This window comes from Akebia trifoliata, chromosome 15 (assembly GCF_017979445.1).
Source record: "Akebia trifoliata isolate Shusen 1 chromosome 15, ASM1797944v1, whole genome shotgun sequence".
Taxonomy (NCBI): domain Eukaryota; kingdom Viridiplantae; phylum Streptophyta; class Magnoliopsida; order Ranunculales; family Lardizabalaceae; genus Akebia; species Akebia trifoliata.
The window spans coordinates 20,263,207-20,288,747 of NC_141389.1; the positions used below are offsets into that span (position 1 = coordinate 20,263,207).

The window sequence follows — 25,541 nt, forward strand, 5'->3', positions numbered from 1 at the left end:
TTGCCGGGCAATATTTACTCCCTGAGAATAAGTCTGAAAATACTACTTTCCAAATAGATCTTGCGGGAGGTCAATTTACAGGGCTGAAGTACTATAGATTTTCAAAAATTCCCTTGACCTTTTTATGCTTTTTCTATGAGAATATCCTTCATATTCAATCTGTGCTTCATAAACTCTCAAATCTTACTTTCCTCTTTTTTACTTTCAATATTCCATCAACGACTGTTTAAATAATTGAATATTCGCTTAGCGAATATGCTTAGAATCGGATACAACTTGCGGAGACCCAGAGACCTAAAACTTACGAGTTTTGGGGGGATTTGATGCTTTAAGTACATGGAGAAGATGTTAGAGTGAGAGTGTTTTTATTGGAACAAACTCTCTGATTCTTTTTCAGCCGAACCAATGTACTTTTCATTACCATCTTCACTCCCACAATGGCCAGAATGTATAAATTTGAAAAGAAAAGTTATGTTTTTTTGTTATTTTTTGGGTCTATTTTGAAATTTTCTATTTATGGGTGTTTCTTGGTCTTCTTGATCATGTTTTCTTTGCAATTTCTAAGAAATGTGCTAGTGGGTTTTTCCTTTTTTCAATTTTTTTTATGGGTAGATGGGGGTTTTAAAATTGATTATTTTTTGTGGATATTTCTAGAATCTTGGAAAAAATGATCTAAGAGTGAAAATGGACTCCAGGTTTGGATCAATTTTGTGTGGTTCTTATTTCTTTTATATGATTAATAGATAGATGGGTGTTGTTGAATAATTGGGTTCTTGAAATCTCTTAAATTATTTGCTTTTGTGGTGTAGTTTTTCAATTTGGTGCGATGATGTCCTAGTTATTCTTGGGTTGGTGGTGTAAGAAGAAATTATGATCTGTTGTGGGTTCTTGATTATTTTATAGGTGCACTTTATTTTGAATCCTTGGTTTTTGTGTTTTGTTAATGGGTTATTTTTTTCTGTAATTCTTTAGGGTTTGGTTGTACTTGAAGATGTCATGTGTTGAGCTCATACAATTACTTATTTAGAGAATTAATCAAGCTGCAAATCTCCCCCCCATTGTAAATACAATCTACCTTTGATAAAAAATTTATCTTATCCAATACATGGACTTTCCGGATCATTATACTTCATATTTTCTATTTCGATCAAATCTGAGCTCTCACAACAAAGAGTGAAAATGGCTTCAAGAGGAGTGGATCATTGGATCATATGTTCTTCTAAAAGGCCACCTAAGGGTAGGAGACTTGAGGTTATATGTTTCATCATCATCACCATTATCATAAATACATAATGGTGATTTATCTATTTTGATTTTTCATGCATTTGAATTTAAATACATATGTCTGATTGTAAATCTTTGAATGTAGTTTTGATAGGTGAAAACATTTAATTTTTAAGGGAGGTACTGTCACTTTTTTTTTTTTTTTAATGTTGAGTATACTTGGGTTTAAATACAATTATATTAATATTTATAATTAAAATGTCAAAAATAGTTCAGATTGCAGACATATTATGATACTAAAAAATAATAATAATAATAATAATAAAAGGTATAATATAAAGGTATTCTGGTCTTTTTTCAAAATTCATGAGAAGTCAGTATGGTTTCCAAACACTTTTTTAGCATAAAAGTACTTCTGCTAGTTGATTCTCAAACACCCTTTCAACACAGAAGTACTTTTTCAATTCCTTCACAGAGTACTCCGGCTCCTGCATTTTGACAAAGTACTTCTGTTTCTAGTATCCAAAGAAGGCTTAAGGTTCCCTTGGAATTGTCAGAACTACAAGGGATTTGTTTGTAATAAAAATACAACAATTGGATCTGCCGAGTAAATCTCTTTAAAAAAAATTCACCATTAAATTTCATTTTTTTTTAATGCATAAGCACACAAAGTGCATACCACAGGCCAAACAATCCTGGGTCAACCCAACTAAAACTGTTGAGAGTGAAGTTTGTCAACTCAACTCAAAAAATCTGCCTAATCAATGCAATCAACCAAGTGATCAGCTCAAAAATAATCCTAGTCAGGATAGAAACTTGATCAAATCATTTGGCTACATGCCTACATCTAATATTTTTTCAGGAAAATAGAAATTATTAATTTTAATATTAAAAATAAAAATTGGTTTTAAATTTTTTATAAATTACTATATTTTTATTTGACTCGTCCAAGCTGACTCGCAAAGTCTTCAACATGAACAACTCGGTTGAGTTTTAAAACTATGATCCACCCAACTCGAAACTCCATAGCTTTCTACACAAGGTCAAAGGTTCAGCTTGACATATTAAAATATTTGATAAGTGAGGGAGGCATGTAAAATATAGCTAGTTCTTGAGTGATGTAATTAAAAATTATAGCGTTTTTTTTTTCCTCATGCACGGTTATTGAAGTAGTTCGTTCATATTACAGATAGTGGGTCTTCAATATAATTACCCTTAAACCTAAGCATGATGAGGAGATTAAAATAACTAAAATCTAACAAATGGATTTAGATTATAAAGAACTAAAACTAACAATTTAAAGCAAAAATTCTCCAAACTTTCTATAGATGCTGATGAGTCCTAAAATCATGTACGTGTTAAAACACGGAGCTATTTTTAGAGTCCTAAAGGAATCTTGTCTGTAAGGAAAAGTTTGACGGTTACAAGAAGGAGATCCAACAGACTGACTTTGGCAACGCTCTAAAGTTTAGCTCGACCAACAGTTGGTCCAACTTAACTTAAAGACCAACTGTCTTTAATGTATATTTTTCTCAATTTCTCATCACCTAATCAACAACCCATATACGTTCTTTTATCATTATTTTTTTCTATATAAACGACCTTCAAAGCTCTCATGTTTCTGTACCCAAACATGTAGTTGTTCAGCAATCTTGTCTCTCATCATTTTCACCAAAGAGATTGATAGAGATAAAGAGAGATGGGTGCACCTTCTTCATCACAATTTTCTATTGGAGCTTTGGGGTGCTTTGTGGCTCTTCCCTGGGTTCATTGATGCAGCAATAACAAAATACTACAAAAAAAAAAAATTTATTTTTTATAAGTAGCATTGTATTCATGAAAAAACCAAGTCGGTCGAGATGATCAACCTGGTGAGGCCTTACAAAATGGAACTACTCACGCAAAGAACAACAAATCCCATCCCATCTGTACAAAAAGTCCTCAAAATACAGTCCCCTAAACTCCTTATATACTTTGGACCAGCAATAGATAAGACCAAAGATAGACATAATCGTATTTGAACAGTCTTTCCGTTTCCCCTCGAAAGTACGCCTGTTTCTTTCAAACCACACCCCCCAACAAATTGCAAAAGGTGTAATACTTACTACGTGAAAATTTTCAAAATTCGACGGCCCAAAACCGTCGAAATATGGGACCATTCGACAATCTCGACTGTCGAATTGGTGCATTGAATTTTGCCTTGTCAAAAAAATATTCGTCAGTTAAAAATCATAGAATTTAAGGATATAGCGACGGTCGCCGATCGTCGCTATATAGGAAAAAATCCATCGGTATATATGGACTTATAGCATCAGCGGCTATTGGCCGTCACTATAGGGTATTTTATTAAAAATATATATTAAACCTTTAGCTACGGTCTCCGACCGTCGCTATAGGGTATTGTTTTTGAAAAAAAATATTAGGTCCTCAACTAGAACTCGCCCAATCTGGATATGCATCAAATTTGTGTCAGGTTCATTTGGATTGGGCTTACTCCTGCTAGATTATTTCTATTCACATGGATTGTTCATAGGCCTTGGGGAGAATTGGAAAGTTATTATGGCCATTCAAACACAATTTTATATACAAAAGTTATTATTGTTCTCAATACCCCACCCTCGAGAAATATTTCAAGGACCTAAAAAGTATTTCCCAAACATTATTTCCAGAAACTAACACTGAGCAATGGAGATTCTTATAAACGTGATTCCACAGAAGTACTTCTATTGAAAGTAGAGCTGTGCCAGTGAAACCTGAATAATCACTAAACCTGGCTTAGTTATGTTTTAGCTTATTTGAAGTAATTGGGTCAGACATTTACAAGGTTTAACATAAGCTTCTTGCCTACACAACTGAGAAAATGTAACACATAGTACAAACAAAACCAAAGTGCGATTCTCAAAGTCGATTTTCCCATGTCTAGTATCGCTTAGCCCAATTCATATAGTTAAGCAAATTGAGAAAACTAAGAACACACAGAAGTGTGTAAAACAGGTCCAATCGGTTGTGATTCAAATCGTTTCCACCCAACCACTCATGCCCGAACCGTCGACTCACTGCATTAGTGATCGAGACCAGTACAGAGCTAAGGAAGTACCCCATGGAAGTTGAACACCACGACAATGAGGTACACATGCACCTCATTCTATCAGGAGCCTCGGAGTAGAAAAAGTCCAGCATTCCCCCAAGTGTAAGCATGTCTGACAAAGTCAATAAAAAAAATGGAAATATAACTGATTCTTACCTCACAAATATCGAAAGCTTCATCTGTCAAAGTCGCCACAGTAAATATAACCCCCAACAGACCTTCAACTGCTAATGTTATGGCATGAGCTTCACTAGCAACCATGACTGTAGCATTGGAGGCATCATTTTCCAGGTTCCACTCAATTCCTGTAGAAATAAGTAGTAATGGTATTAAAAGTTCTGACAACGCATGAACCGTTGGCTTAGGATTTTTCTAGACAAGCCAAACTAAGCATGAACAGAAGATCCTTGGAACATTTCACCTGTTAAAGAAATTCAGAGATCTCGAAGTGTAGAACCCCCTAGAGTCTCCATCTTAACAGTACATCCTAGGTCCCTATATTATCTAAATAAAGAAGATCGCCTATACAATAAAGTTTTAATGCTAAGTAACTGAATGCATGTCATCCTCATGCCTGTCAAACACATTACACATTAATTTAGCCTACATATTGTTTCTTAATTCCCAAATCTTGATGTAGTGTGTCTTTTACACTACATTGCAAGTCCCAAGCTTGTAGGATATGTCAAGTTTGCAGGCATTGTTTCTTAATTGCTCTATGAACTATACTACCCATTGATGTGGATAGAGGGTTAAATGACTATAGAAGTATAACATTTTTCACCTGTATACTGGAAACAACTCGGGCAAGAGCTTTAACCATGCCCTCCACAACGTTTGTGTTCCTAGGGTGCCTACAAGAAAAATAAGTAGAACAATGGGTGAGTAACTAGACTTTGAATAATAAAACTTCAAGACTTAATTGAGAATTAAAAATCAAAATGATCTGGCAATTCCATTAAGAGCAATTATCCTCATAATTAAAAATGCTAAGCATTGAATTATTCAGCAATATACTAGAACAATTATCTAAAGTAACATCGATAGGAGAAAGTTGTACCAATGAACTAAATATCTTATAGAGGAATAACAACCTTTTATAAATAAAATTTCATTAGAAAAGAGGTTGAGTTAATCAACCAAATACTGATCGCTAGAAAACCCCAGCCCCATGTAAACTATTCTATAGAAATGTCATATACCCAATCAAGCTACCCAAAATGAAGAACCAAATCTGCTAAAATTAGATTCTTATCACTTGCATTTTATATTCGAATAAAACCCAATCCATTTTAGGCTCTACTCGAAAGATCCCAAAACAGAACAAAGATTTGAAGCATAGGAAGTACCTGCATGAGAACACTAGTGTACTACTTTCACTATTAATGAATTTCATAACATAGTTAACATGGTTGAAGGAGGGAAGGATGCCTCAAGTTCCATTTAAGCATGGGAAGCCAAGAGGTTAGTATTAACACTTTTGGTTATTCTTCTTACATTTGGAAACTTACTGAATGAGGTATGAACCACCAAACATTTTTCATAGTTTTAAGGGCAATTCCCTGTTTAAATGGATTGATTTCTCTCTCATGGTTAGGGCATTTTCCTGCTAGGGTAGATGTAACATATCTGATAAACAGGGAATATCACCAATGCATTAGAAACTTATTTAAATGTATTTTAGATTGTATACACCTTTGCTGGCCCACCATAGACCAAGGTGAATACCATTGAAAGTATGAAAAACCAAGACAAAGTTGTGTCAAGGTATGACATCCTGAACAGAAGATACAACTAATTTACACATGATTAAGATTGAACGAATTCTTACCAACCCAAGCACAAATTTTACAACACTTCTTTATTTTTTGAGTGTAAGATGAGGTTGAACCAACAACCTCATGGCTGCAAGAACGTCAATCAATTAATCTATAGGTTCGAACACATATTTGACATCAATTGCAGCATCCAATAACTTCTTGAACACCAAATTACTCTAAAGATGGATGAAACAATTAAATAAAGCTAACTTCATTGACATATAAAGTACCAATATTACTCAACCATTCCATTTTTATTCAACTATAGTAACTGAAAACCACCAATAAAGAAGTCACACAATTATCTTATAGCTTTAATACCTCTTGAAGTGCAACCAAAGCTTCAGCGGTCCAACGACTAACTACCCTGCTGAAGCCATTACTAATCTCCCTGACCTAAAATAAACAATGAGGATTTTTAAAATCAAAGTTATAAACACAACACTATCGCCAAGATTAAAACTCTAAAAGTAAATAAAGTAACAAACACTGAATACTTCAAAGCACATATGTTACCGAAGAACCAAATCCAAAATTTATTAACTAAATAACAGATACACCCAATGCTGCATTACTACTATCTCTATACCTAATCACAAGAACAAAATGGATGTAACTGAAATAAATGTTCTTCGAGAAAGTTTTTGGCCTATGATATATCTGAATAGTTCAACATTGCTTAACATACCCCTAAAACTCAAAAAAATCCTAATTTCCTAGTTAATCGTCAATATTAAAAGAAATTTACAATTTTTTGAAAAAATTTAGAAAATTTTGTGACTATGTTGCTAACATCATCGATCCATTATAGAAATACAAACAATAAACTATGAACTCCAAACCCCTAAAACTCAAAAACCCCTAATTTCCTAGTTAATCGGCTGGTCCAATATTTAGAGAAATTTACAATATTTTGGAAAATTTTGGAGAGTTTTGTGACTATGTTGCTAACATTATCAATCCATCATAGAAATACGAACAATGAACTATAAACTCTAAACCCCTAAAACTCAAAAACCCTAAAAAAATAAAAATAAAAGTAAAAAAGATCCACAAAAGAATAAACGAAGAACACCAACAACTATCGAACCTTTTGAAAGCTCTTGACAGTATGTCCAATAGTTCGACCAAATTCGGGCAACTTTTTCGGGCCGAAGAGAAGAGTTGCAACTCCAGCAATGACGGTGATCTCTGGAACGCCTAGACCGAACATGGATCGACAATTCAAACCCCTTTGAGCTCTATTTCTGCACAAGATCAAGCGATTGCACTTCTTGGACAGATCGGTTCCGCCATTTTTGAAGAAAATAGAGTTGCAGGAAGCCAAATGTATTGAAGGTGATGCTTTAGGGATCAAAGGTAGAGAAAGAGTTGCAGAGATCTCCATTTTCGACGCCTTTGTGTCTCTCTTTCTCTTTGGGTTTGAGAGCTGAGTCACAAATTTAAATATTTGACTAAATTAGGTTCTTTGGGAAAAAAAAAAGCTTTGAAACGGCTAGTGAGTTTTCGATGAAAGTTCGAATGGAGTTTTCGTTCGTCTTCTCCAATGGCTCCTGTGACAGTGAGCTTCCAACGAAAATTCTCAATTTTTTATCTTGTTAAAAAAAAAGGTCTGGTGGTTCGTTGGGCTTTGCCCGTTGAATTAATTTATTGGGCTTAATTTGGGCCGTGCAAATAAACGTGAGACTTGGGGCGCCGAATTTAACACCATATTTATAACGAATTTTAGCTGTTTTGACGTAGTGACTCCACAACACGTACATCAAATTTGTAGTGTTTTGTAGTGCTCATTCTACAAAACACTACAAATTTGTTGTACGTGTGGCATACATGGCATATATATATATATTATATTCATGTTTTTATAAAATTAATGAATAATGGGTTTTTATTTCTCTCTGTTATTATTTTGTTTGCAGATTAAGCTGAAGAACTTCACTCGTTTGTGTAGTACTAAGAGCATCGTGACCGTAAATGGTCAGTTTCCAGGGCCGCGATTGTGGCAAGGGAAGGAGACCAGATGATTGTTAAGGTGGTTAACCATGTTCAGAACAATATCTCTATCAATTGGTATGGAACTCTCATCTTATTCCCGCGTCATTTTAAATTAGCCTTGTTGCTAAAATTTGAGCTAATTAATAATGTAATTACAGGCATGGAGTTCAACAACTACGGAGTGGATGGGCAGATGGACCAGCCTATGTGACTCAATGCCCCATACAGACCGATCAGACCTACGTCTACAACTTCACTATTGTGGGTCAGAGAGGGACTCTATGGTGGCATGCTCACATTTCATGGTTGAGATTCATGGACCCATCATCATCCTCCCTAAGCTCGGTGTTCCTTACCCATTCGCTGAACCACACAAGGAAATCCCAATTATCTTTGGTAAGTAACAATTATCAAGATCAAATGATTGAATTATGTCACTTTTTTCTCTTACATATCTACATTTTATACGCTACATTTTTGTTTATAAATAAATCCAAAATCCAGGAGAGTGGTTTAAGGCAGATCCTGAGGCAATAATCAGCCAGGCTTCGCAGACTGGAGGCCCAAACGTCTCTGATGCCTACACCATTAATGGATTTCCTGGGCCATTGTACAACTGCTCAGAAAAAGGTAACATTGCAAATGAGGGTAGTTTTTTTTTTTTTTTTTATGTCCATTTTATAAAAAAGAAGAAGTTCCTAGTGGAGGTATCAATATCGAGCCTGTTGAGGCTCGAAACCCCACTCCTATGCCTCAAATCTTGCCCCTTAGATCTCTATGTCAAATAATCTCCCTTTATTGCATTTATTGAGAGATCCATGGAGGAAGATTTGAGGTTTTAGAATTCGGGTTTCAACACTCCTCCCTGTGTATATACGATTTGGACTCGATGTATAAATCTTAGACATCACATTTATATTTATTGTTTGGTGTGTTATAAAAAAAAGTTGGTGTGGCAATATAAGATTTTCATTGTTATTCCTTGTTTTGACATGTGGGGTGGCCTCCTCACAGATACGTTCAAGCTGAAGGTGAAGCCCGGAAAGACATATCTCCAACGATTGATCAACGCTGCACTCAATGACGAGCTTTTCTTCAGCATTGCAAACCACACATTCACTGTAGTCAATGCCGACGCTGTCTACATTAAACCTTTTGAAACAAATACACTTCTCATCACTCCCGGAAAACCACCTATGTCCTTCTCAAAACTAAACCTCACTTCCCCAATGCCACATTCCTTATGTTAGCAAGACCATATGCCACTGGCCTTGGCAGATTTGACAATTCCACCACTGCAGCCATCCTCGATTACGAATCACCCTCTCATTCCTCTTTCACCAATTCAATCAAGAAACTCAAACTCTTCAAACCTCACCTTCCTACTCTTAATGATACTTCATTCGCCACAAATTTCACAAAGAAGTTTCGTAGCTTGGCCACTACCCAATTCCCCGCTAACGTCCCACAAACTGTCGATAAAAGATTCTTCTTCACAGTGGGATTGGGCACAAACCCTTGTCCTACAAACCAAACATGCCAAGGGCTCAATGGAACTATGTTCTCAACTTCTATAAACAATGTCTCCTTTGCTATGCCAACCATAGCCCTCATGCAATCTTATTTCTTGGGAAAACCTTTGGGAGTCTACACAACTGATTTCCCTGCCAACCCAATTATTCCTTTCAACTACACAGGAATTCCTCCCAATAACACTATGGTGAGTAATGGAACAAAAGTGGTGGTATTGCCCTTCAACACAAGTGTTGAGCTGGTGATGCAGGACATAAGCATACTTGGCGCTGAGAGCCACCCTCTTCACCTTCATGGTTTCAACTTCTTCGTAGTGGAGCAAGGATTCGGAAACTATGACCCCAATACAAATCCTGCAAATTTCAATCTTGTCAACCCTGTTGAGAGGAACACCGTTGGTGTGCCATCTGGTGGATGGGTTGCCATTCGATTCCTCGCAGACAACCTAGGTGTGTATGATATCAATTCAACTATTATATCATGCTTATATGCTTGGTAACCAAGTTTGGAGAGTTTTCCAAACTAATGGTCATTTAAAAAAAAAAAATCATCAATTTTGCTGATCAACCGATTTATCATTATTTGTTATAACAGACACTTTTCTGTCAAAAAAATTCCCGGATTTGTGACTATGGTTATAATTAGGTCCATATTTCTATATCTTATGCACATTATTGCCGGCAAGCATGATTGGACTTTCCAGCCAACCATATTTCTATGTTTCATGCACATTATTATAATGTTGCTTCTAACTTACCTTAATCAATTACAATTATGTTATAGATCATGTGGACACTGATTTGTTCATTTTTGAATATATCAACCACTTTGGGAGGTTTTGGAGTCGCCACCATTCATATTTGAATGGGTGTGAATGGTCACTCGATGTCGTATTTTTTAAAAATTATGTCATTTTGGCATTTGATGACTCTCATACAGATAAAGTACATTGTCAAACTTTTGATTCTACATAAGGAGGTCCATTTTATGGAGTAGGGAAGGTGCTAAGCACCCTACTCCATCCATCGTTGGTGGTAACCTCGGATTCGATCAACTTTTGAAAATGAAAATAAAATTAGAGAAATCGAAAAATCTGATATGTGTTCTCAAGTATAAGGGACTTTAATGTTGGTTCAAACCATTGAGGGCACCCTTATTGAAAAAGGGGTCATTTGATGATTCAAACTATTGTGGTGTGTGCAAAGGTATAGAGAAGAGGGATAAGTAGAAAATGAGGAGTTGGAGGGGTGAGAGGAGGAGAGTCTTTGTCCAAACCCACCTTATTTTTCTTGACATTCTTTGACTTTCTTCAAAGGATAAGTCTTCTTTAACTTTCCTTGACTTGCTTGAGAGAATTGAGAGTTGAGTATTAAGGGTTGAGAGTTGTGGTGAGTTGAGAATTGAGAGTTGAGAGTGGAGAGAGTTGTAATCTTTAGATGATACTTTTTTTAAATTTTCATTCGGGATTGTGAATGGAGAATGAGGGGGGTTTATAGGATTTGAGAGTTATTTTTAGGAGTAAAGTTGGGTGAAATGAAGATGAATGGTAGAATAGTGTGGGGTTCAAAAGAGATGTAGGGGTAAATTAAAAGGGATTGAAGGATATTTATGTAAGAAGGTTAAATAGGTTGTTTTACAATCCAAATGGTTTGAATCCTACTCAATCCATTTGAATGGAGTGTTTGGTGAGGTGAGATGATGGGTGTTTAAGAGAGTAGTTGATTGATTGAGTGATGCTTGGTTTAAGAAAATATAAGATATAAAACTGTAGTTGATGAAATTTTGGGAGGGTGAGGGAGATGATGTCATATGTTAAAATGGGTGAAGATAAGTTGATGGGAAATGATGAGTATTTGATTTGAGATGAAGGGTGTTGGTTTAGATTTTAGACGTGGGTTTTGTAAGGAGTGATGAGGGTAGATTAGAGGGGATGTAGGTTGTAAGTGTTTGATTTGAGAGAATGGATAGGGTAAGTTAGGGGGAGGTATAGGTTGTAAGTGTTTGATTTGAAAGAATGGAAATGGTAGGTTAAGAGGGAGGTGTAACACCCCGGATTTTCAACTCATATCTCGAGGAAATTAAATGGTGAGATTTGGAGGAAAATGTCGAATGAGAGATTTAGAGTAAAGTACTCGAATATTGCTATGATTAATTTTGAGGAAAACCGACTTCGCCATTAGATTCAAAAGGATCAAAATATATACATTAGCCTGTAAGCAAGTTCGAATTCGAGTTCGGAGGAAAAAGTTATAAAATCCTCGAATTTCGCGTTAAGTGGGACCTAAAACAGTGAAATTTTGTTAAAGCAAGAATCGAAAAGATTTGATGACACCATTAGAACCACAACGAAAAATTATTTGAAATGGTATATTCGTTTGCCGCTTTCCGAATCCGAATGGTTAAGTTATGATCGAAACTAGAAATGAGTGGGAAATTACAAGTATACCCTCAGCCCTCTTATAAAAGAAAACTCACTTTCTTTTATTTCATTACACTTCTTCACTCTTCTCTAAAGAACTCAACTCAGCCATTTTCTAGACCTAGGGTTTGAACCCATTCCTATCAAGATCTATCCCAATCAAGTCCGAGTTGAACTTCGACGAAAAAGGCAAAGTCGTCGGCGTTGTCGAGCTCTACGTCCTCACCCCATCCAACCTCCATTTCCTCTTCTTTTCTCTTGGTCTCCCACAAGAATCAGCAAGTGGATTTTTGTGTAATCACTTGGAACCTCATCCAAATCATAGGAAAGTCGTTGTTGGTCATTAGGAAGCGGGGAGAACACCTTCAAAGAGGGTTTCACAACCAACCGCTCCGTTGGCACCCGGGTTCAACCACTTTCGGAACTTCGAGCCACCTAACATTGATCCTTGGTGTTGATTCATCACCATTGGCGTCCACAACCAGGTAAGGGACTTCCAATTCTTATTGGTAGCTTTAGATTTCTCAATGTGCATTTAGGGTTTTGAAACAAAACTTATTGTTTGCATTTAAATCGTAGAAATTGGTGTTTGATTTCAAATTCATGGTAGAAGTAGGTGTTTTGTTTATGTTTTATCGAATTTTGATAACAAAATCGTGGGTGGGTTGAATGATTCGAAGAATGGAAGAAGAATCCGAAACATGGATCGAAAACTCGAAGGCTCGAGCAAGGTTCAGGCTGTAGGTGGGAAAGGTCGGTGCCACCGGCACCTACCGAAGGCAATCCGTCGGTCCCACCGACAGAATCCTGGTTCTGCCACCGACAGCCACCGACAGACACAATTCTGAGTCAGAAACAGACTCTGACTCTTGGCTTGACTTCCTCACACCTTATACACTATTTCTCACCCTTTATTTCATTAAAAACATTTAAGTAAATGTCCTCTTTAATTTTTACGTTTTACCCCCCATTTCGGAACAATGGGAATGGTTTTGAGATCCAAATCTCAAAGGATCGAAATCCGAATTTTGGTTTCAAGAACAAAACGTAATTTTCGACGTTTTCGGCAAGTTTTCAAAATAAAATAACTTTCGCGTTTCTTTGAATTAGATTACAAAAACTACATGGTGTCGAATCTCATGATTGAGACTTTCATTTCGAAAAACCCGTTTTCAATTTCGAGAACTTTGAAAATTTGAGTTTCTGACACTTAGCCAAATTTTCACCAGCTTTCTCTATTTTTAACAGCCTTGGTCCTGAGCATCGCTGGGGCTTTGTTTTTATAAACTTTGATGGTTTTCAATGGAAAGACCCAAAAGAATGACTTTGAAATATTGAAAATGGATGGTCGATGTGAAAAGATGAAAAGTGAGAATGTCGAGAAAATGGGAAAAGGGAATGAACGGTAAAATGTCAGAATCACACCCGAGGGGTGATGTCTACATTTTACATTGTATGTTGTATGTAGGTTGGTGAAAGGATATCCAGGTTATTAATGAAAGGGTTGCATGTTTATTTCCGATTATGTTAGCGCGTGCGCTGAGTACTGTTATTTATTTTTAGGCCGGGTGGCCACAGTTGCATGGTAGGAACTGGATATCCATTCTCAACCCTGTTCTGTTAATTTCTCTTTTGTTTTAAATGAAAAATTATATATATACGTAACTATTTTGTGAGCTGTTAAAGGGTTTGTGAATGCCTGAAGGGATAGTGTGTCACATCATCCGGAGGGGTGCACTATCCTGGGATGTACGGTAGGGACCACCAAACTCATACGTGGTATGGGACGCGTATGAGAGTGGAGTCACAACTGGAATCCGGGTCCATTCCTTACTTATCTTTACCAGTGAACGTGTATTGTAAAGGTGGTCGTATACGAGTGGAGTGTCATTTGGGAATCACATGCACGCCTGATAGGCATAGACGAAGATGATTAGTCAGTGATCACTAACAATCTAGTAGTAGTCGAACGTTCTGACACATCGAAAAGAGACCCATTGCTTACGGTCACGTCAAACGGCCAGCCTGAGCCAGATAAATGGTTCCGCAAGCGTGGTAGACACGACCAGCCACAAAATCAGGAACTACGATGTTATTGGGGAATATCATGTCCTGACTGGGAGCGATCCAGTCGTGAATCCCAACTCTTTAATTCCAATACTCCACCATTTGTATTATGTATCTGTTGTTATATTTCGAATTACAAACTGAGAAGCATGTCTATTATTTTAATGTTGCCAACTGTACTTGCATGAAATGGAAAAATGTATAATGAGTATGGATGATTGATGTTATGTGTAATTTTTGAAACTGTTTAGTTGCTCATTCCTGGCTATGTGTACCAGTTGATCGTATTTTATCTTGTAAAACCTTGCATGTGTTAAAATGTTCAGTATGCTTTATTCGATCATGCTTAGGAAGGGTTATTAGTAAGAATTGGCTGTGGACTTACTGGGTAACCATTGTTACTCACCCTTTCCTTCCTATTTTTTTTAGTTTCAGCACTTGCAGCTACCGAGGCAGGCGTAGAGTCAGTAATTGAGGAGTATCTGATCGATCAGATCGACAATCAGAGTTTATTGCCTGGTGAGCACTAGGGCCACATACCTTAGTGTTGTCAGTTTCATCCAGGATGTATGTAGTTTTTGGATTTGAGAATTTAGGCCTATGTTAGAGTGAGAGTGTTTTGGTAAGCCGGTATATTGATAAATCTTCCGCACTCTGATCTACTTACATGTTAGATGTAATTAGTCTTCCGCTGTTATTTTCCTGTATCTACATTTTTATATACAGGTTTTGTGATAAATTAGTTTATCAGGTTTGAGTTCCGTGAAACGCTAACATAAACAGAGGAGACCATGCCGAAATTTCGAGGTGCCACCTAGTACCTTGGGATTTGGCCTTGGGATTTGTGTTAGCGTTTGGCGGGGCATCACAGGAGGTGTAGGTTGGAGGTGTGGGTAGATGATGTTTAGAGAAAAGGTGATGGGATGGTTAGTGAGATGAGGGAGATGAGTTGAGATGGTGACATATATCCCACCTTGATGATCATGTTGATTGATTGTGATGTTGGATTGGGTTAAGTTGGGCTTGGGTAATAGATTGGATTAAAGAATGGTTGGGTTGGGCTTGGGTATAATAATGAATAGGTTAATTTGAATGGGCTTAAGTGATGGGTTTAGGTTGGGTTGGGAAGTGTAGAATAAGAATGAGTTTGGGCTTGTATTGGGTTGAATTTAAGAATGTAGGAGGGTGGTGAAGTGTTTGGGTTAATGGGTCACGTGAATAGCCTTGGGTAGTTTATTGAAAAAGAATGACAAAATACATTGGATTTTTGTAGGTTTGAGCCTCGGAGCCCATTCTAATTTTTACGATTTTTAGGACATTTTGCATCTAGAGCCTGGTCAAATTTTGATGTCTACAGATCATGCATTACCAGCAAGCATGATTGGAATTTCCAACCAACCATGAACGATTGATCACTTCATGAGATGAATTATTGATATTCTTATAAACAATTGCATCTTCTTTCTTTAAAAGGACAATACAATTACTGCAAATTGATAGAGGTAAGTTAGATTCATTGTGATATGAGATTCACTCTATCATTGTAATATTAATGCATCTCATAACATATCTTACGGATATAGATGAGCATCAGTTAAGATTAATTCGTTGGATTACATAATTAGATCAATAGATAATCCTTCTATCAAAATTTTAAAACTCGACTCAAACACTACGTCATAATGCGCCAAAACCGACTGTCCAAGACAGTCGTTTTTGAAAAAAACGACTGCCCCTACAGTCGGGAAAAAAGTCGTTTTAAAAGGAGTGGTTTTTAAAAAACGACTGTCTTGGACAGTCGGGAAAAAACGACTGTCTTGAACAGTCGGGAAAAACGACTGTCAAAACGACTGTCTTGGACAGTCGGGAAAAACGACGGTCTTTGACAGTCGTTTACTTACAAATGCCCATTTTTTTTATAAATAAAAAAATATTTTTTATATTTATAAATTAAAAAAAAATTCAATAGTTAAAAAGTGCAAATTGCGGCTAAATCATCATTTGTATTATCCATTTCAATGTAATAATTTTTTTATTAAAAAAAATGGGTGAGATCCAATAGAAAACCCCACAATGTCACAACAAATTAATACTACGACAATGACTTAATGAAATAGTTTGGGTGTTACTTAATGAAAATGGTTCCATGATAGGTTCAGTCCAGATTCCTATTGAAGAAATTTGAGAGACACTGCTCTCTACACTTGTTATCTAATCTCTATCCAACTGCGCCCATTATTTCTTCTCAACCTCCTCCTCTTCATCATCTTCTTCAACCTTTCAGCGTCACCTCAATCGCCATTATCCGCTTAAGTTCGACAACAGCAAGCAGCACCCTGCACTCTCAAGCTCGAGCTCATACACATTCTTAGCCGCTATTTCTGCAAGTTCAATGTTTCCATGATTCCTACATGCCCTTAACAATACTCCCCACACAAATGAATCAGGTTTGATAGGCAGTTTCTTAATTGAATCATAAGCTTCATTGAGATCACCTGCTCGACTTACAAGATCCACCATGCATGCATAATGCTCTAACCTTGGTTCAATCCCATGTTCTTCTCGCATCAAATGGAAAATTTTCCATCCAACTTCAACCATTCCAGCATGACTACAAGCTGTGAGGGCTGTTATGAAAGTCAGGTGATCCAGCTGTACTTCTTCCTTCACCATCCGATGGAAGAGAGCAATTGCTTCATTACAGTATCCGTGATCTGCATATCCAAAAATCATTTCCAAGTAACCGTGTTTTTCTTGCTCATCTTGTTGAACAACGTCCCAGCTTCGTGTATGAAACCACCAATGCATAGCCATGAATCTCTTTTCCACGTTTTGAATCTGCCACAGTTGCACAAGTAGGCAAGATGCCACTAACTGTAAATTGGGCTTTTCTCCTGTTAATTTCAATACCAAATCAAGTCCTTATCATATTCGAGGTAACAATTCAGGACCCCCTGAGTCTTAAATGCAAATCAAGTTTGGGAAGATTTAGCTTCTAATTTACGCATATCCCATATGCAGTCCTCTGGCAAGGCCTGGACAATGATATTTATATGGAAAGTGCTACTTACTCGAAGCATGGCTGCTACTTCTTCCTTGGTGATGCATCTTGACCTGTTGTATCATACATCTGATAGCCACATAAAAAACATAGCAGATATTAAGTCATGTAACTCCAAAAGATTTAATACTCTATAATTCTGCAAGGTTCAATAAAAATTATCAATAGATATATAAAGTAGAACATCAATTAAACTCAGCTGCAGGATGGATCAATCAAGAGAAGAGGAAGAACAATGGTCTCAAGATGCTTACTGAGGAACATTCAGCAACGAAATGGAGAGCTTGACAGGCACATAAAGCACCCCATTGAGATTCAAGAACCTCATCTAGGAGACATATATTTACAGATGGAAAGCAGACATATTAATACAGAAGCCAACATAGTTACTAATGTGGAGCTCACAAACATATTAATACATTCACAAACACTTTCTGAATGTGGAAAGTGTACTGGCATTGGCTGTTACCATCCTTAGAAGAGGTCTTCCATTTAATCTATATAAGCTTTGTACAGTCAAAAGTAAGAGGTGGGAGTAGGGAAAAAAAATATCACCTAGAAACAGAGATTAAGAGCATCATCTCCTTGTGAATTCCTGAGGCTCGAGAATCCACAAAGTCCCCAATTGGATTCCATATGAAGTTCAAAAAAATGAATCAGCAACCATTGGATTGTTTCTAAAATGTTGCTCAGGAGGAAGCAATGGTATTTAGCTATCATGAGACCCACGATTACAAGCCTGACTTAAGCCTTTGTATTCATTGTGCGTAAGCAAAGCCCATATGTTGAAATTCGAGCTTGGTTCAGCATAGAGCCAACCTAGAGATGACATTTAAACTCATTAGATTCTTCAAAGCCCATAATGGAGACACGTCACCGTTAATTATACTCATTTCAAGGAGACTCCCAAATCCAAAAAAAAAAAAAAAAAAACTCATAGTTGGTACATAGTATAAGATGTGTATATGGTATAAAACCAAGGATTTTTTTTCCCATTACCTCCATATAATTGATGCTTAAGCCAGCAAATAACTGTTTATATCCCTGATTACGTACAATGTAGGAAAGCCCATCCATTGTGCTGCAGTATCCGGGATCACCTTGTTGAAACGATGGTTGCAAACTTTGAACCTGAGAATATCATTGAAACCAAGAAATCAATCAAAACCATTTAGTTTCCAGCAAGTGTAGTAACTATAGAAATAAGATACCTGTCTGGTAGACCTTTAGGTTTATACACTGCGTGGTGGTTAATGTGAGGCACATGTAGGAGGGTAGGACCTACCATTCCATTAACTCAACCAGGGAGGTCTTCTAGTTAGGACTTGGGACAACACCTCATTGGATGATCCTAACATTTTGATCCATTTAATGGTGAATCTACTCCTGAAAGTGCACCACATTCACTGCTGTTTCGTCGAGCGACCACTCTACAATGCATTTAGCTAGTACCTTAGGTTTCCTAATTAGAATGGTAGTTCCCTTTTTCAAAGTGGTAGTCCAAATTGAAAGATCTAATAGTTGTCGCGTATTGCAAGGTTGAAAACAGAATTGTTGTTGCATTTGAATGTATAGTACATCTCTTCGTCATTAGAGGCAAAAAAGGGTATGTAGACTGGCTTGTTCGGCAGCCTAGGACCGTCACTAAATCGAAGCCCATTCCATGACCCAAGATAGAATCAAGCTATCATTATGGGATCTATCTTCACGGACTGAGTAGACTATACTGTGGAGTAGCACAATTGGGGTGATGACATGCCAGTAGACTAGAGATGGATGGAAGCACTATGGCTTGGGTTGCCTAACATGCAAGGTGATGCTCTTAACTGCCTGATTACTTGGGTAGTGACCCAAGTATAGTGTCATGGGTGTGGAGAACCCTTCAACATGGTATGCACGCCTACTAACAAAGAATCAAGGCATGGTACCGAGGTAGCAGGTGTACTCGGACATTTAAGGCCTGTGTTAGCCCCCGCCCCAACACAGCAATCTGCCCCTCTATAGTATGCAATACTAAGACTTTGAAATCTTTCCTGCCCTGCTGTGTCCCAAATGTATCGATTCAGACAAACATTGTTTCAGCAAAAGCAAACACAATGAGATTCTCTGTGGGATGTGGGAATATTAATATCATATACCTTGTAATGAAATTTCTAATATAGTGAGAATATTTGGACAGCAAGGTTGTTTCATAACCAGAAAAACATAAACTAGAACTATCCAGTTCCGTTGTTGGTATCGTACTGTGTGGACATGGGGAAGTAACCAGGTATTATAGCTACCAAGTATGACATCATTGGCCATCAATCAGTCAGCATAATTAATCTTTTTTCAAGATTGATGGCAATCTATAACAATCAAATACCAGAAAATACTGCAAAACAGCTATAGATATAACAATACATACATTTATAGTCCTGAGAACAAAGTTATCAAAGATGGGTAACCTCAACAAGATGTAAAATTTCATTTGCATTATTTACTGAAGGAAAAAACTTATGAACAATTAATCTAAGAGAAAGATTACAATTGGTATTTATTCAAAATATAAAACTATACACAAAGAGTAACAGTTTACTTTTGAAAGGGGAAATTTGTTTATGTTGCTGACCCAAATAGTTGGGATAAGGCATTATGAAACACTCGAAGGAAGAAACACAGTTACACAGCCATACATGCTTGCATTCAAATAAAACAAAAAATGCTAACCTTAACAAATACAACGGAATAAAAATAGGAATCCACCAATTAATCTAAAATTTCAACTTCATTCAAGGTATAGTACTCAAATTTATTACCCATTTTTGTTCTGTTTTTAGGGGTACAATTTCATATTTAGATTTCAGCTATATATCTATATATATATATGCTTTATTACTACCGATAGAACATCAAACAAAACAATTGACATAAAGAGAAAAGAAAGAAACACACTTGTATTTTTCTTCCTTCAGCTAGCATTAGGGGGTAACTTCTTCCTTTTGCACACAGAGCAGTCTCTCCACATCCCCTGCGATAAGAGGATAAATGGTTAACCATTTTTTCTTGGTGAGGGGGCAAACCATCCAGGAAAGGACTCTATCGTCCCACTAAGGTGAACGTATTAAGCAACCCATGTATACTTGTAATTGAGATAAACCAGCCATAGTTCAAAAAATTTAAATCCATAGTGCAATTTATTAACAAGAAAGCCAATGCATCTGACTTGGAACAACATGTGACACCCATAACTTTACCATACGATCCCATCTCAGATTTAGAAGCACAACAAACAACAGCCATGTATAGCCTCTGATGCACGAAAATTGTAAAGATATTTACAATCTTCAACTTCCAATGCAGGATACACACCACAAGCATCAATGGCTGACGAAGCCTCATCTACGAGGAAGCCCATATCCACTAAGTGCAACAATTTCTTCTCCTTGGCAGATGGATGTTCAACATCCTCCTGGCACCAAGAATCAGGAAATTTAAACCAGAGCACATGCTGTTAGCCAGAACGAATATCTTTTAAACTGCACAATGTTTCCCTCATTCAATAGAGTTCGGAATGTGAAAATTTAACTGAAAGTATAATCAAAGAAAGAATGAACCAAAAAATCATTTTCTATTGCATGAAACACCTCAAATCATATGAAGAGAAGATCTGCATGAACGAAGTACAAAATTCTTCTCATAGCGCTCATGGGCTTCCATTGTTATCATACCATCCACAATCATTAAATCATATTGGCATTGGAACTACCAGTCAAGGTCTAGGTTTAGAAAATTCAAGAGGAAGCAACAAGGATCTGTGAGTTTCCTTTATTTTTTTTTTTTTCTTTTCGTAGTATTTTTCTTCTTTCCTTTTTTTGAAAAGGAATGGAACAATTGAACGCATTGTCAAATAGTTAAAGAATTATAGGTAATGTCAATTGTTATATAAGAAATGAATAATAGTTAAAGAATTATTGGTAATGTCAATTGTTATATAAGCAATGAATATGGATAATCCTACTACGCTACGTAACTTCACTTTGTAATGCAATTTAAATCATGAAATTAATCTAGATAGGCAAGTAAGACCTAATATGCCCGACTTATGCATTCTATATGCACAATAGAGAAGGTTTCAACCTATTGCAAGATCCCAAGTCTTTAAACAGCATCAGCACACATGTATGCCAGTTCTGCATATCTGTATAGACTAGAGTTTACCCATGCTGTAGGAACGGGCATCCTCTTCGGGGTTAAGTAAAACCACACAAAACAAATAGAAAACCCCAACTCGAGATTGTACAGGAGCTTGAGAAATAATTTTCACCTCCCCATGATTTTCATGAGCATCTTGACCATAAATTGTTGGAGCTGAACAGGTAGACAGTGGCAAATTTTGAGTTTCAAATTCATCTCCATTGTTCCAGTTGTCACTCCTTAAGTGAAATAGGTTATGAAGAAGTAGAGTTGGGTGAAATGAAAACATGACTCATGGAAAAACACATGATCCCAACTGTTAAAATATGAAATCCAATGGTAGGGTTTTATCATAGGGATATGTATAATTGACATAAGTATAAACCCCGACCATTGGATTTTGTGTTTCAACGGTCAGAATTATGTGTTTTTCACACATGCATGTGCACCCACATATACACACACAAGTTTTATTAATTAACAATTTTGAAAAAAACTAAAGAACTCACCATTTCTCAAACCCAAATTTTATCCACCTAGTTTCATAGCCTGTTTAAGAAAGACAGGCCTCAATAAGTACTCATCAAGGCATCCCTTCCAAAGTGGGGGAAAATCTAGACTTTAAAAAAGAAATATTGTAGTTGAAAACAAGAAAATCAGTGCTGATATATTACTACAAGATTATTACTGAATACCCCTCAATGAACCACAATTTCAGAGAAATCTCTTCAAATCACATGCTACTAAATCATTACACTATGCCATACATTTGACATGATGTGGACAATGGGCCTTTCCACATGGTCAATACAGCTGGTTATCTATCAGATGGGGAGTCTACATTAATCATGTCAGTCCTTCACATAGAAAGAAAAGTCCACCACCCCTGTACTGTGGTATGGATTGCCACTCCATAAACCTTTTCCCTTTTTTGAATCAACAATTTGCTAACTTATATATCTCGATAAAACTTAACCCATACAATATACGAAATAAAAAAGCAAGAATATGATCACTTTAATATCAAATATAATCAAGACTATTACGTAACAACATCACAAAAACACTATTTTTTCACTTATTTCTCTAGATCATCACCAGAGACTAAATAACACTCGATCAATCAAATGCTAGAAAGGTAAGGAAACTAATCATTTCACAATTTTCACATGACAATTATTGCTCAATCTCCACAAAAAATACCAACTCTACCACAATTCATTTTAGGAGATGGGTTTTCTCAATAGACAACAAAAATCTTGACTAAAGTGGCAGGGTATTTTTAATTGTAGTTACAACTATGTCAACTTTCATGTCTATCTTCATGTGTTATTGTATGAAGTTTTAAGTGCATATACATCTTCAGGACAAACAACTAAGGGAAGGGTCAACAAAACGTGTTGAAACAGAGATTTTGACTGAGCATAAGAAGAAAGAGCGAGAAGCGGCAAAGAAGGGGAAACAATCATTTTATCTCAAGAAATGTATATTTCCATCTCTCCCTTCTCATATATCTGCTATAACTAAAAAGCTCACTGACGTGGCAGAGTTTTACTCTCCGATTATTGCTGATATGACGGTCTGAGTTTGCGTAGCTTGTACTTATACTTACATTGATTGCTAGCTAAAAGAATATATATATATATATTCTTTTACTTATGAATTCTGATAGTCCTTAAACATGTAGTAATAAAGATTCATTAACAGTTTAAGAATGTAAGATAAGGAGGACATATATAGGAAAAATGAATGGGGACAAGTTATTGTCTTGTGTAAGGGTAGTGAGAGGTTACATATTGGCAAGTTATTGTCAATGTTACCTATCAAAGTAACAATCACTCTTAAATTAATGTCCAGATGTGCCAATCATTGTTCAAAATAATCAGTGTTAGCTGAGACTGATATAAAGCATTGATCCTAAAACATTAACCATTCTACGAATGAATCGGAATGCTTCAAAATGTTTCGGTCAAAACAGTAGTGATTTTTCCCTTGATCGAAACATGGCCTCAACATGAAATTTTAAACCTTGGTGCCAATTGCCAATTTAGATATTACCAAACCAGCATGTTGAACCTTTGGCATTGCACATATACATATACGGACTTAAAACTCAAGAATCAAACCAAATAATGAGACTCCATGGAGAAAGAAAAAACTCACCATGCATGCAGGCCAGGATCTTGCCAAGATCACTTGTAGGAGTGACCAAAACACGAACACCTTTGCCAGCCATCGTTAGAACTCCCACTGTGTTCTCCGGATTAGACTGCATAACCAACATCAATAAATTTCACCATCTCAAGTCATGAAAAAAGAAAACTAAACAGATTCAACATAATTACAGCACAAATTCCGCACATTCATAGGTTGCAAGAGATCAAAATCACATATAATAGAGATCACCTCGAAAAAAAACCCTAGAAATAAACTTTGTAACTGAATTTTGGGGAAAAAAAAAAGTAACCTGTGTTTTTGCTCCACAGATGAGATTAACAGCGTTGGATTGAGCTTGGAATCGCGTGGGAGGATAATCACCGTTCCTCATCCATTCGGAGTTATCGATACAGATCATGGTCGCCTGATGAATCAAGAACAACCGATCAGACTAATAAACCCTAAGAAAAATAATTAAATTGAAGACTGATGAACGTGGATCGTAAGATGGTTCGATTACTGACCTCGAGAACCATTGTTGGAGATTGGACACAGACTTGCAGAAAACGCAAGAGTAGAGAGAGAGAGAGAGAGAGAGAGAAAGATCAATCCAAAGAAATAACAAATAAAAAAACCAAAATCATTGAGTGAGACCGAGAGCTCAAACCCTAGAACAGTTCAAGAGCGGGGAAAAAAAAAAAAAACCTGACGAACAGCGCTATGGATCTAACTTGAATAGATCGAATCGAGAGTGAGCGCAAGTTTGTTTATCTAAGGAGAGATGAGTACAGAAGAATCTGAGAGTGAAACCTGATCGAAGAGAGCGAGAGAGAGAGAGAGAGAGAGAGAGAAATTTGTTTTTCTGGGACGAAGGATATTTTTTTAGAGAATGGCTATTGGCACCCCAACTTTTACTAGAAGCGGTAGAAACGACGGTTAAACGACTGCTGAAAACTGTCGCAGTAAACGACAGCCTTTAGCAGTCGTTTTTAGTGAATTTTGGCGTCCCGATAAGTGCAATATGACGTAGTGAAATGTCCACCAAGCTGAGTCAAGCCAACAACTTATGAGTCAGCTTGGATGAATAAAATAAAAATATTTTAATTCTTTTAAATAAAAAAATATATCTTTTGATCTAGTTTCTGACCTAACTCACTGCATATTTTAGCTGACTCAATCAAATTTCAGAGATGACTCAATGATTTGTCAAGTTAATTCAATTAATTGGTTTCATCAAATTTTGGGGCCAAATCACCTTGTAATACAAATTAGTTACGAAAAACTTGGCCAACTTTGAGTCAACCAGACAAGTTTTAATACTATGCTTTCTATATTAGTGATCCATGTTGAATTTATATAATTGAGAATATAAATAATTGTGCTAATTGTATTGTTTAAATTATGAGAATATATATAATTGTATTGTTTTGATGATAGGTGTATGGTTTATGCATTGCCACCTGGAAATCCACACAAGCTGGGGCTTGAATTAATATGGCAAGGGTCGTCTTGGATGGGGAGCTCCCCAATCAGAAGCTGCCTTCTCCGCCATCTGACCTACCCAAGTGTTGACTTCCAGATTCAACTAGTTTGATAGGAAGCTATCTTTCGTGATGTTTTTAACTTATTATTTTCCTTTATTATGTTTTGTTTCATTTCTTAATTTCCTTTCCCCTACCAGAAAAAAAAAAAAAAAAAAAAAAAAAAAAAAAAGGAGTAGCAAAGAAGCATTTTAACTAATTCATGATTGTTTTGTTTGGTTGATTTGTTTATTCCGAGCCCTCCATTGAGGATGAATTGAAGTATTTAGGAGTAGTATATCTGATATAAAATAAAGGGAAAACGATGATTCAATTTCTATCTTTTAGAAAATTTATCAAAGTGTTTAAAGACTGATTATAAATGAGTAAATTCTCAAATAATTACAAAAGTTTTCGGTGTTTCCAAAATGTTGTTAATATTGACAATTTAATAATATTTTATCAACATTACCTGATAATT

General features: G+C 36.4%; 3 protein-coding genes and 1 pseudogene across 10 annotated transcripts; 1 reads left to right on the plus strand and 3 right to left on the minus strand.

The window, feature by feature from the left end:
* Positions 1-3,654: 3,654 nt before the first annotated feature.
* On the minus strand, positions 3,655-7,685 carry LOC147384551 (uncharacterized). Of its 3 annotated transcripts, XR_015173148.1 has the most exons (4): positions 7,223-7,681; positions 6,454-6,528; positions 5,097-5,166; positions 3,663-4,617 (listed from the first exon to the last, which is right to left on the minus strand). XR_015173148.1 is itself a non-coding variant. In XM_086426955.1 (3 exons), exons 1-3 carry the CDS (start codon positions 7,517-7,519, stop codon positions 5,158-5,160), a joined length of 381 nt encoding a protein of 126 aa, XP_086283081.1. In that variant the 5' UTR covers positions 7,520-7,681; the 3' UTR covers positions 3,655-5,157. The 3 variants fall into 3 exon arrangements, 2 of the variants coding, with proteins under 2 accessions (XP_086283081.1, XP_086283080.1); XM_086426955.1 differs by having other exon boundaries at positions 3,655-5,166; XM_086426954.1 differs by lacking the exon at positions 5,097-5,166 and having other exon boundaries at positions 7,223-7,685.
* Positions 7,654-25,112, plus strand: LOC147384552 (laccase-17-like; annotated as a pseudogene).
* Positions 16,130-17,903, minus strand: LOC147384553 (pentatricopeptide repeat-containing protein At5g59600-like). 6 transcript variants are annotated; one of them, XM_086426010.1, is made up of 4 exons: positions 17,763-17,902; positions 17,462-17,535; positions 17,218-17,276; positions 16,130-17,040 (listed from the first exon to the last, which is right to left on the minus strand). In XM_086426010.1, the coding sequence occupies exons 2-4, from the start codon at positions 17,533-17,535 to the stop codon at positions 16,448-16,450; spliced, it is 726 nt and encodes a 241-aa protein (XP_086282136.1). In that variant the 5' UTR covers positions 17,763-17,902; the 3' UTR covers positions 16,130-16,447. The 6 variants fall into 6 exon arrangements, with proteins under 6 accessions (XP_086282136.1, XP_086282139.1, XP_086282141.1 ...); XM_086426013.1 differs by lacking the exon at positions 17,763-17,902 and having other exon boundaries at positions 16,130-16,527; positions 16,642-17,040; positions 17,462-17,597; XM_086426015.1 differs by lacking the exon at positions 17,462-17,535 and having other exon boundaries at positions 16,130-16,984; positions 17,763-17,903.
* LOC147384554 (uncharacterized) lies at positions 17,217-24,239 on the minus strand. The gene is made up of 7 exons (XM_086426016.1): positions 24,065-24,239; positions 23,851-23,964; positions 23,547-23,652; positions 21,893-21,932; positions 20,142-20,217; positions 18,207-18,338; positions 17,217-18,026 (listed from the first exon to the last, which is right to left on the minus strand). Exons 1-7 carry the CDS (start codon positions 24,074-24,076, stop codon positions 17,952-17,954), a joined length of 555 nt encoding a protein of 184 aa, XP_086282142.1. The 5' UTR covers positions 24,077-24,239; the 3' UTR covers positions 17,217-17,951.
* Positions 25,113-25,541: the final 429 nt, after the last annotated feature.

What these genes read in the sequence shown, in the direction of transcription:
- LOC147384551 (XM_086426954.1), bottom strand. Translation starts at nt 7,519, where the DNA reads ATGGAGATCTCTGCAACTCTTTCTCTACCTTTGATCCCTAAAGCATCA. An exon ending in CTGTCAAGAGCTTTCAAAAG is followed by an intron (nt 6,529 to 7,222) that starts GTTCGATAGTTG and finishes TGTTTATTTTAG; the next exon opens with GTCAGGGAGATTAGTAATGG. An exon ending in CTTTGGTTGCACTTCAAGAG is followed by an intron (nt 4,618 to 6,453) that starts GTATTAAAGCTA and finishes TTATTTCTACAG; the next exon opens with GAATTGAGTGGAACCTGGAA.
- LOC147384553 (XM_086426010.1), bottom strand. Translation starts at nt 17,535, where the DNA reads ATGAGGTTCTTGAATCTCAATGGGGTGCTTTATGTGCCTGTCAAGCTC. An exon ending in TCGTTGCTGAATGTTCCTCA is followed by an intron (nt 17,277 to 17,461) that starts GTAAGCATCTTG and finishes TGTGGCTATCAG; the next exon opens with ATGTATGATACAACAGGTCA. An exon ending in AAGTAGCAGCCATGCTTCGA is followed by an intron (nt 17,041 to 17,217) that starts GTAAGTAGCACT and finishes TGAAATTAACAG; the next exon opens with GAGAAAAGCCCAATTTACAG.
- LOC147384554 (XM_086426016.1), bottom strand. An exon ending in TCTGTGGAGCAAAAACACAG is followed by an intron (nt 23,653 to 23,850) that starts GTTACTTTTTTT and finishes TTGGTTATGCAG; the next exon opens with TCTAATCCGGAGAACACAGT. An exon ending in GATCCTGGCCTGCATGCATG is followed by an intron (nt 21,933 to 23,546) that starts GTGAGTTTTTTC and finishes TTTCTTAAACAG; the next exon opens with GCTATGAAACTAGGTGGATA.